The 12,146-nt window shown below is 41.9% G+C and overlaps 1 protein-coding gene across 2 annotated transcripts in view; it reads right to left on the bottom strand.

The window, feature by feature from the left end:
• Positions 1–4,503: 4,503 nt before the first annotated feature.
• The window catches only part of DIAPH3 (diaphanous related formin 3), a 119,100-nt gene continuing 111,457 nt past the window's right edge, over positions 4,504–12,146 (bottom strand). Inside the window, exon 13 of one of the 2 annotated variants that reach the window (XM_070751369.1) lies at positions 4,504–5,457. In XM_070751369.1, the coding sequence (XP_070607470.1) occupies positions 5,201–5,457 (257 nt within the window). In that variant the 3' untranslated portion in view covers positions 4,504–5,200. The remainder of the gene's footprint in view (positions 5,458–12,146) is intronic. The other variant, XM_070751370.1, reaches the window with a different exon arrangement.

The raw sequence follows: 12,146 nt of genomic DNA, 5'->3' as shown, positions 1-12,146 counted from the left end.
GCACCTTGTGTATCCTCAGATATGGCTCCATGTGCCACCTGTGGCACGCATGTCATAGGTTCACCATCACGGCCCTATACCATTTCAGACAAATGGTCTCATCTTAAAATCCTCCAGTGTTGGAGCACCCACAACTTCTGGAGGCAACTCATTCCACGTCAAGCAATTTAAATTAGGATCATCCTGAGTTATGTCTATTGTCTAGTCCAGTGTTTTTCAACCGGTGTGCTGCGGCACACTAGTGTGCCGTGAGACATAGTCAGGTGTGCAGCTTCATTTTTCACGCCTCTTTTTCGTGCCTTCCTTCTTCACAGAAGGTGAGCTATGGGTCCCAGTGGGAGGGCGTCGGCAGCAGCGGCACCGAGCGGGAGGGCGGCTGCGAGCGGGAGCTCCAGGGCCGAGGCACCGATGGTGGCGGCTGGACATGTTGTTGGACGTCATACATGCTGGCACTGAAGGACTGGCACTGGCCCGCTGGCTGGGCCGGGACGGAGGTGCCAGCCCCACGCCATGCCCAGCATGTACGGCGTCCAGCAACATGTCCAGCCGCTGCCGTCAGTGCTCCTGCTTGTAGTCAACCGCTCTGGCGCCACCCCTGGCTACTGCCCGATGCCGCTGTTGCCGGCGTGGTGTACAAGAGAGTAAGAGAGAGAGAAAGAGGGAGAAAGCAAGAGAGAGAGAGAGAAAGCAAGAGAGAGAGAAAGAGTGGGGGAAGGACGGAGAGGAAAAGACATAGAGGGAGGGAAGGAGGGAGAAAGAGTGCAAAAAGGAGAGGAAGGAAGAGAGAAAGAAAGAGGGATGGAGAGAGGAAAAGAAAGAGGGAGGGAGAGAGAAATAGAGCAAAGGGGAGGAAGAGAGAGATTTTTTTTGTCCAAACTATTTTAGCCCCTCCCCCCTCCACGCTCAATGTTCCCCAGGATTTTGTAAATGTGAATAATGTGCCGCGGCTCAAAAAAGGTTGGGAAACACTGGTCTAGTCTCTTCTACAGTCCATTGTCCATTGCACAGTTTATTATCTGTCTAAAGCAAGCATCAGATAGTGAGCCTTCTTAAACGTTTTGATGTCCATTGTATTGAAACAAACTATAGTTTTCCTTTTGGACCATATTCTTTTGCCCTTTGAAAAATCATTTTGAACTACTTTAAAGTTTCATTAAGTTTGGTAAGAATTATACTTGTGTTCTTTCCTTCATTCCGACAGCTATTTAATAAGGTGAGGGAACAGGCCTTATAATATGTATATTTGACTACACAAGTCTGGATCATCAACCATTATTTCCATCATGACCTTGAGAGAAATTTGGCTTCCGCTGTTTTGTTTTGCACGGAATGCAATTTCAGGTCCCTCCAGTGAAATCAAACAACACATTTAGCACTATTACCTTACCTTTCCAATCTCAGATAACTATCCTTCTTTGCTATCTTGTATATCTCCTGATCCAAAATAAGAAAATTAGTTTTTCAGATAACTTCATATTTTATCCCCATAAACTGACTAAATGAATGGATGAACAATTGGGTTGATGAAATGGCTTCTCTGCTTTTTAGAAAATATATAAAGATTCACTGAATACATCTGAAGGATGCCGGATTGGGAATTCTTGTTTTAGAAACTGTCAGAAAAATAAATAGTACATTAGAAGGGGTGCGGTGGAAGGGAAATGAATGAATTCTACCATTATAAAGCTGAATAGAATGCCCACCTAGTTTGCAACTTTAACATTCTTTAGCAGTGAAAAAAAAGGCATCTTGGAGTCAGAATTCAAAGATTTAAAGTTTACCATGAATTCTGCAAATGATTTAACAAAACAAAAAGCCCATTTTAATTGAATTAACAGATTTCATTCAAAACTGGGGCTTATGAAAAATCACATTGTTAAACCACACACACAGCAATAATTTAGCACACAGCAAATATATCTCTAACAAAGAACTCCCCCAAGAGGAAAGGCATTGGCATGGTAAATGATTTAGCTTTACTAGATAAATGGTCAAAGCAATGGAAACTGCAGTTTAATGTTTCCAAATGTAAAATAATGCACTTGGGAAAAAGGAATCCTCAATCTGAGTATTGTATTGGCAGTTCTGTGTTAGCAAAAACTTCAGAAGAGAAGGATTTAGGGGTAGTGATTTCTGACAGTCTCAAAATAGGTGAAAAGTGCAGTCAGGCGGTAGGGAAAGCAAGTAGGATGCTTGGCTGCATAACTAGAGGTATAACAAGCAGGAAGAGGGAGATTATGATCCCGCTATATAGAGTGCTGGTGAGACCACATTTGGAATACTGTGTTCAGTTCTGGAGACCTCACCTACAAAAAGATATTGAAAAGTTGAACGGGTCCAAAGACGGGCTACAAGAATGGTGGAAGGTCTTCAGCATAAAACGTATCAGGAAAGACTTCATGAACTCAATCTGTATAGTCTGGAGGACAGAAGGAAAAGGGGGGACATGATCGGAACATTTCAATATGTTAAAGGGTTAATTAAGGTCCAGGAGGGAAGTGTTTTTAATAGTAAAGTGAACATGGAAACACAATCTGAAGTTAGTTGGGGGAAAGATCAAAAGCAACATGAGAAAATATTATTTTACTGAAAGAGTAGTAGATCCCTGGAACAAACTTCCAGCAGACGTGGTAGATAAATCCACAGTAACTGAACTTAAACATGCCTGGGATAAACATAGATCCATCCTAAGATAAAATACAGGAAATAGTATAAGAGCAGACTAGATGGACCATGAGGTCTTTTTCTGCCGTCAGTCTTCTATGTTTCTATGTTTCCTACCTAAGCAGGAAGTTGGACTAGAAGACCTCCAAGGTCCTTTCCAACTCTGTTGTTGTTGTTTTAGGAACATTAATATTAGTGTTCTTGTTGTTGTTTTAGGAACAAATATTCTTGACATTTCCAGAACGTTCGGTTTTTCCTTCCGACCCTGATGATTTAGTAAATTCTTGGGAATTCTCAACAAAATAGGCCAGAAGGGTAGGTTTTTACACATACGTAAGCAATAAAGTTTGATATTCACAAAGAGGCTTGTTCAAAAGTTTCTGTTTTTAAACAAACAAAGAAATATAATAACGAGCGAGCGTGGCAGATAAATACATTTAAATAAAATGTGTTCAGTATTATTTTATTTTTTTTAGAAATAGGGCAAAAAAAAAAAAGCTTAATAGTGCCTTCAGTACAATATTTTGAAGATTACTCTTTCCTTCACCAAACAGTAGTGTCACCAAATAACATACAGCACTTTTACAATATGATAAGCCATATCTATAGAAACCTGAGCAATGAATTCATGAATTAGAAATATAAGCACTAGCACTTAGACTTATACAGTGATCCCTCAATTTTAGCGGGTTCAAACTTCGCGAAACGGCTATAACACGGTTTCTCAAAAAAAAATAATTAAAAAATACTCTGTGGTTTTTTTTGTATACCATGGTTTTTCCCACCTGATGACGTCATACGTCATCACCAAGAGTCATTTCTCTCTCTCTTTCTCTCTCTTTCCTGTCATTCTCAGCTTCAATCATTTTCTCATTTCTCTTTCCCCCCCTTTTTTCTATCATTTCTCTCTCTCTCTCCCTTCCACTCTCCCCCCTCTTGCTCTCTCTCTCACTCTCTCCTTTCTATCTCACTCTGTCTGTTGCTCTCTCTGTGAGAACACCTGCCCCGCCTCTCCTGCAGCCCCCACGCTGACAGCTGGGACGAAAGCGCTCTCAGCTAAGGGACTGCGAGAGGGGCGGGCATTCTTAAAGCGCTCAGAGCGGCTAGCAGCCGAATGAGGAGGACGAGAAGCCGTAGCCGCCAGCGCTGCTGCAGGAGGACCCATGCCCCAAGAAAGCCGGTGAGAGGGGTGGATCGGGCGGGCGGGGGGTAACGGCGAGGGGGCTGGAGGCGCTGGGGGGGCAGCTGACATTCAAAACAATCTTTGCCGGTCTCCGCACTTTCGTCGCTCCCCGCCCCCAACTTCAAGCCCAGCTCCTTGCGCGGCCTTGGAAAAGGATGCGCGGGGGTAGTTTTTGGCTGTCCATACCCAAAAATGGTGTTTTTACTTCCGCATCTCTACTTCGGGGAAATTTGACTTTCACGGGCAGTCTGGGAACGCAACCCCTGCGAAAATCGAGGGATCACTGTATACCACTTCAGTCCCCCTCTAAAGCGGTTTACAGAGTCAGCCTTTTGCCCCCAACAACCTTGATCCTCACTTTACCAACTTGGTATGGAACGTTGAGTCAACGTTGAGTTGGTCAGGATGGGGCAGGTTCAACCTGGAATGTACTGCATTCTAATCACCACGAATTATTCCAATACTAACAATAATTCATAATGTAAAAGTTTGTGGATAAATCCAACAAAACTTTTCACAGAGCAAAAAGTATGTGTGCTTTCCTGAATCCAAAAATGGTAAAATTTAAGTTGGCTATGTAACCAACAAAATTGCTTTGGTTCTTAGCTTTAGCGAGCAAGTCAGTTTTACGCTTCAGTTTGAATAGCAGCTATAGGTTGAATATAAATTTCAGATTTATTATAGAAATAACAATACATTTTATATATGCATGTAATCTATAGACCATGCAGCCACCCACCGAACACTCCAAAACATTTATAAAATTTTATAAGATATATATTGTATTGCACATTCCAGAGAGCTAGTAACAAAACTGTAAACATATATAGCTTGATTTGCATTTTTTAAAACATTCAACCGATAGTTTATGTGAAAAGGCATGTCAGTTGTTAAAGGTGAGCCATGGAAAAAAGTCCGTTTTCATTGTTTTAATTGCCTCCCAACCAGCTGCAAAATATTAAGCCCATATATTATAGTAATACAATTTTAATTCGGACCCAAAGTATTTATGAATGTGCACTTCAAAATGCAATGACAAATATGCAGCAGCATGCAAAATGTATATATATATTTATATATACCCACTCTTTAAAATATGTAAAACATTATTTGTGATAGCAATTAAAAAGATTTTTAAATATATATTTTACCAAGTGGTATGTTATGTCAGGAAAACAGTGGAGACTGGGAGTTTTAAATAAGGAATATTTATCCCTCAATGTTAGGAATATGCTAATAGCTACTTGCAGGTATTTATGGTTCTGAACTGGTGCAATGTTATGAATAATGTAACCAAGTGTTTTCTTGAACGTCTAAATGATTCCACAATTTTAGGCAACTGGTTTAAAACGCTCAGAGGGCTCTTAACCTTGCGAGCAAAGCTTCGACTTCAGGAATCACTTCTCCTTTAGAACCCCTAAGTTCTACTTCTTCCTTTCTGTTGGATCCTCCGCACGAGACTTTCTTTTTTCCAAAGCTGTTTCTCTTTTCTACCAATGATTGAGCTTCCTTCTCACGATGGATGGCCTTGTTCTCCAGGTTCCTCACCGAAGTTCCGTTCATATTGTGATGGGGATGCGACCTCTCTCCGGTGGATGCTTTCTGGTTTTCTGCGCGAGAAGAAGACAATATACTACAGTGAGGTGCATAACACAGATTTACAATACTGGAAGAGATTATTTTTACTCCCAGGTTGCCCCTTTCAGGAGGGGAGAAACGGACGTCCCCAGTAATGGGCAGCCAAAATTTTTACTGCCACACTGTGGGTGTGGCTTATTTTGTGGGTGTGGCTTAATGGTCATGTAGGAGTGGCTTGCCGGCCATGTGACCACGTGGGAGTGGCTTGAACGATCATCATCGTTCAAGTGAACTGTTAAGTCCTCGACTTACAACCTGATCAGTGTCACTCGCTGGAGTGACAATTAGCTTTGTGTTTACTGCGCTCTCCTTCCTGGGTCGCCCCCCGCCTCAGGCTGGGTAGCTAGGTGAATGGGTGCTGCCAGAAGCATAAATGCTGCCAGCGCCGCTTTCACCCATGCCTTCTGCTTGCACCTCAGGCGGGAGGTGGCCGCGTGAGGCTGGAGGGGAGCCGGGCAGGAGAGAGGAAAGTTCATCCGAAGCCAGGAAGGAGGAAAGAGGAAAAAAGCAAGGAGCGCAGACGCAGCAGCAGAGGCAGGGGAACAAAGCAGAGCCAAGCCGAGATCAGTAATCCAGGAAGTGACAGCCGCCTATCAGCTGGAGCTGCACACGCATCTTCATTTCTGCCGGTGGAACTGCGTTCCACCCCATCCTGCCTGCTGCCCACCCCTGGACATCCCCACCTTCTACTAAGCTCCACTGCCCTTCAAAGCAACCTCTAAGTGCAGATCTCTGCTTGATTTTTGAAGCACACTTAGTGGTGATGTATTACCTTGGCTGTTCATGTTAATCGGGGACTACAGTACTTAAGTTACTTGTTGCTTTACCTCAGCCATTCATTGGTCACTTAGCAAAGATGGATTACCCCTCCAATGAGCCAATGATTATCATGGACTCTGAGAGAGTCAATGACTGATTTTAACAGCATTGCTAAATCAACACAATGCTTTAGGTATTTGCTTAGCCCAGTGAACGTTGTTCGTTTAAATTATCCATAAATCTTGGAGAAAAGATTACAATTTTTATTATTTTCCTCAGCTTTCTTGCTTTCTTTCTTTCTTCCTTCTTTCATCTTACTTTTCTTTCCTCCTTCCTTTCTCTTACTTTTCTTTCCTTCTTCCTTCCTTCCTTCCTTCATCTTACTTCTTTCTATCTTTCTTTCTTTCTTTGTTCCTTCCTTGCTTCGTTCATCTTACTTTTCTTTCCTTCTTTCAATTTTTCTTTTCTTTCCTTCCTTCCACCTTTATTTCTTTTCCTTCCTTCCATCTTTATTTCTTTTCCTTCCTTCCATCTTTCTTTTATTCTTTCCAAATTCACACAAATATTCGACATATGCTTTCCTGGGAAAGAACAATAGGAGGGCAAAGCAACAGGGAAATTTTCTGGTGGGAAAACATGGCAGCTGGCAGAGTCTGGCATGAATCGTTTGCAAGATGTTGCCAACATGAAAATGGGTAGGATATGTAGATTCTGCCTATGTTTAGATAACCCAAAGGTGCTTTTTCAGGAGTAAACTGGACTTTCTTGTTTTATTTTTTTCTTTCGCTTCTCGTCTAAACCTCCAAGTGGCCTCAATGACTCTCTAAAGGATGCAAATGACCAGCTGTCTGCAAGGAATATAAATCCACCCATTCCCCACTATCTTGTCAGAGCTGAGGATGCCTCTTGGATGATAAGGGAAACGTCTTCAAAAGGAAAAACAAGAAAGTCCAGTTCCCCCCCTGAAAAAAGCACCTTTGGGACAACCATGACCTGGAGGAGTGAGAATCTCTACAGGCTATGTTGAGATAAGTGTAATTCGGTTGAAGAATTGATACAAATTCCTGAGATATTGCATTGAAAGACCTTAAAGGTTTTCCCAGAATGAATCTAAGAAATATGGACAATTCTTCTCACTTTGCTCTTCAATTTTAAAAAAAACACAACCCTCTAAATATTTACTAAACTAAATAATCTTTACTAGTATTAGTAAATTTTACTAGTATTATACTAGTACTTACTTTACTAGTATTTACTAGTAAATACTTTTTACTTTAGTTTAGTTTACTAAACTAAATGATATACAGTGTTCCCTCGATTTCCGCGGGGGATACGTTCCGAGACTGCCCGCGATAGTCGAATTTCCGCGAAGTAGAGATGCGGAAGTAAATACACCATTTTTTGCTATGGACAGTATCACAAGCCTTCCCTTAACACTTTAAACCCCTAAATTACCATTTCCCATTCCCTCAACAACCATTTACTCACCATTATTACTGGTACTCACCATGGAATAAGACACTTAGTTATCCTGATATTTATAAACATAACTATTTATTAACAATAATTTTTTTTTTGTTATTTATTTGCAAAAATTATTAGTTTGGCGATGACATATGACATCATTGGGTGGGAAAAACCGTGGTATAGGAAAAAAACCGCGAAGTATTTTTTAATTAATATTTTTTGAAAAACCGTGGTATAGGCTATTCGCGAAGTTCGAACCCGCAAAAATCGAGGGAACACTGTACTTGCAACAGTATAACATACACAACTAGACTTACCATCCTAGGTTTAGAAAGCTTAGAACTACGTCGCCTTAAACATGACATGACCTAAGCATAGCCCATAAAATCATCTGCTACAACGCCCTTCCTGTCAACGACTACTTCAGCCTCAACCACAACAATACACAAGCACACAACAGATACAAACTTAAATTAAACTGCTCTAAACTCGACTGCAAGAAATACGACTTTAGTTTGTTGCATGGAAATCACTACCTGACTCTGTAGTATCATCACCTAACCCCCAAAACTTTACACTTAGACCAGGGGTAGGCTAGGCTCTTCTATGACATGCGGACTTCAGCTCCCAGAATTCCTGAGCTTGCATGACTGGCTCAGGAATTCTGGGAGTTGAAGTCCATAAGTCCATAGAAGAGCCCACATTGCCTACCCTTGCCTTAAACTATCCACTGTTGACCTCTCCCGATTCCTAAGAGGTCAGTAAGGGGCGTGCATAAGTGCCCTCCGTCCCCTGTCCTAATGTTTCTCTCTTACTAGTATCATGTATATGTATCATGTATATAAACATTGTTATATCTTTGTATACAACCAAGATGTACTTGACAAAACAAATAAATAAAAATAAAAGTACAGTAGCTCAAATAGCATTTGGCTGCAGCAATCCCAACAATTCTAACACATGGTGTGCTTGTTTGTATGATTGGTCTCTTAAATTGGGGTTTTTTAGATTATTTTTTAATATTAGATTTGTTACATTGTCTTCTTTATTGTTGTTAGCCGCCCCGAGTCTTCGGAGAGGGGCGGCATACAAATCTAATAAATAAATAAATAAAATGAAATAAATTCTACGGCAAAACAGAAGTGCGAATGTTACATGTCGGTGACCCAAGCAGTGTAGTTCTCAAATTGATCTACGTCGCGGTTGTTCTGAGCAAAATTTTTGGGGAAAATGCATCAAGCTCCGAAAGTAGGATAAATGGAAAACAAGGAGGAAGTGGTCTCCCGGCAGGAGAAAAGAGAAGAAACTTGTAAAAGTCTACTGATCTGGCTGTCAACCGCTGCCCTCAGAACTCCAACTGTTGGGATTTGATGTTTGTTTTATCTGGCATTCCAGAAGACGAGCAAAGCTTATTTTGAGCTTTGTGCCGAGCCAACAGTCGTTCAGACTGATTTATCAAGTGTACAAATCAGTACGCTGATTTCACAATTTCCTTGGAACAGCATCGGAGAGAGGTTATCTATGTATGTGTACGTTTCGAACTAGACTGTGATGTGTATCTCTGTGTCTTGTGTGTGTCTCTCTCTGTGGGTATGAATACAGTGTTCCCTCGATTTTCGCGGGTTCGAACTTCGCGGAAAGTCTATACCACGGTTTTTCAAAAATATTAATTAAAAAATACTTTGCGGGTTTTTTCCCAACACCATGGTTTTTCCCACCGGATGACGTCATATGTCATCGCCAAACTTTCGTCTGCCTTTAATAAATATTTTTTTAAATAAACTTTAATAAATAAACATGGTGAGTAATAATCTAAATGGCTGCTAAGGGAATGGGAAATTGCAATTTAGGGGTTTAATGTGTTAAGGGAAGGCTTGTGATACTGTTCATAGCCCAAAATAGTGTATTTACTTCCGCATCTCTACTTCGCGGAAATTCAACTTTTGCGGGCGGTCTTGGAACGCATCCCCCATGAAAAGTGAGGGAATACTGTAATGGTTATTTATTTATTTGTTCGTTCGTTCATTCGTTCATTCATTCAATTTTTATGCCACCCTTCTCCTTAGACTCAGGGCGGCTTACAACATGTTAGCAATAGCACTTTTTAACAGAGCCAGCCTATTGCCCCCACAATCCGGGTCCTCATTTTACCTACCTTGGAAGGATGGAAGGCTGAGTCAACCTTGAGCCGGTGATGAGATTTGAACCGCTGACCTGCAGATCTACAGTCAGCTTCAGTGGCCTGCAGTACAGCACTCTACCTGCTGTGCCACCCCGGCTCTCGGTTATTTTTTTTGAGAGCTGAATGTAGTTTAATTAGATGCTTCGCACCAACCTAAAGCGTTCCGAAGGGTGGTGTAAATCGGAGGCCTTATTCCTCTCTTATTTGTCGGCCCCCAAGGGGCAGAAAGTATCTGCAGCTGCGGTGGGGAGGTGGATTAGGGCAGTGATTGATAGAGCCTATGACAGTGATGGTGAGCCTGTGGCACAGGCGCCACAGATGCCACTTGGAGTCATATCTGCTGGCATGTGAGCTGTTGCCCTTAGCTCAGCTCCAACGTGCATGAGTGTGCCGGACAGCTGATTTTTGGCTTGCACAGAGGCTCTGGGAGGGCATTTTTGGCTTCCAGAGAACCTCCAGAGGGTGTTTTTATCATCCCACAGCTCTTGGGAAGCTTTTGGAGCCTGGGGAGGGTGAAACATGTGTCTACTGGCCCACCAGAAGTTGGGAAACAGAAGATTATAGGGCCTCCGGGGGGTGGGGAAAGCTGTTTTTACCCTCCCCAGGCATTGAATTATGGGTGTAGGCACTCGCGCATGTGCGATAGCACACGCTCTTTCGGCACCTGAGGGGAAAAATGTTTGCCATCACTGGTCTATGACGTATCTTCTTCTACCTGTCCCTTGGGTATCACCGCTCACTCAACTAGGAGTACGGTTGCCTCCGCAGCCTGGTCCACCCAAGCTTTCCTTGAAGAAGTTTGTAGGGCTGCCAGCTGGGCCTCCCCTTCTTCCTTCATAAAACATTATAAAATAGATGTCTTCGTCCCCTGAGGTGGACCTCAATGAAATGGTTTTATACACCCCCGGTTTATGGGATCAGACTGAAGCCCGGTCTGTCTTTCAAAAATTCCTGTGCTTTAAAGTACAGTAATCCCTCGCTACTTCATCTTTCATGGATTCGCTACTTCACGGGTTTTCAAATGGGGCTTAAATACGTTAAGTCCATTAAAAAATTTAAGTCCATTAAAAATTCATAAAATTCTTCTACAGTACTACCGTACTCTATTAAAGAAACTGGTAGGGTATCACATGTAGTTCCAGCTGAGAAACATTATAGAATGTTTAATGCAAAGGGTGGGTTTTAAAAGTCCAAATACTCGTTAAATACATAAAAAAATATCTTTCCTCTACTTCATGGAAATTTGTTTTTCACGGTTGGTCGTGGAACACATCCCCCACAAAAAACGAGGGATCACTGTACCTCCTTTAATCACTGCCAGGATTAAAGGGGGAATGGCAGGAAACTGGCCAGGCCTTCGCGCCACTCTCAAATTTCCTGGGAAATTTTTTCCGGATCGGATTCTTAAGTAGAAAATGGTTCTTGAGAAGAGGCAAAAAAATCTTGAATACCCGGTTCTTAGTTCTTAACTAGAGGCGTTCTTAAGTAGAGGTACCACTGTATTGCAATTTTTAAAACTTAAAGCAGTAATAACTTAAGTCAAACTTCAAATGCGATCTCCCTTTTTTAACCAAACCTCCCGAGAGATCGCAAACTTTTGTTTTTAAATAAAAAGGAATATTCAATATTCATGTAACCTTGAACGGATGCTTGGAAATGGCTTCGACAAACTTGACATGACATTTAAAAGGGTGTCTCCCCCCCCCCCAGCCTTTCTTTCTTTTCCTCCTCCCCCCCCCTTTTTGGGGTTATATGCTGAAAGATGTTCCATCATCCCAATTGTAATGACTTTGGAGCCCAGGCAGTCACTCATGACAGTGTGTTTTATGTGACTGGTGAAAATCCCTACCGAAAACAGCTTGTACATTAAAAGGCTGCAGCGGAAGATATTTACTGCACTGTCAGTCCCCTGACCAGGGGCTCAGAATGATGGATGAGTTTTTTTAACGCCCGTTTCTTGGGCAATCTCCACGAATTCTAGGAAGCACGATCCCCTTTCGGCTTTCAGGGAGAAAATTAAAATAAAAAATAAAAAAGTCTTCCAGTGCTTCCTTTTCCCAGGGGGCAGAGGGTGCTTTAAAAAAAATCTAATAATGCAGGGAACCATTTTCATTTCGTTCAGTGTTCCCTCTAATTTTTTTTTGGGGTGGGCGGAAAAGTATAGTGTCTTAGCGGCAGTCCCTTCGGGACTGGGCGGCACAGAAATAATAAATAAATAAACAAACAAACAAACAAACAAACCTGTTTTGCTTC

Source organism: Erythrolamprus reginae, chromosome 4 (genome assembly GCF_031021105.1).
Source record: "Erythrolamprus reginae isolate rEryReg1 chromosome 4, rEryReg1.hap1, whole genome shotgun sequence".
Classification (NCBI taxonomy): Eukaryota; Metazoa; Chordata; class Lepidosauria; order Squamata; family Dipsadidae; genus Erythrolamprus; species Erythrolamprus reginae.
The sequence above is the reverse complement of the archived record's forward strand: the minus strand, read 5'-3'. Positions and strand labels throughout refer to the sequence as shown.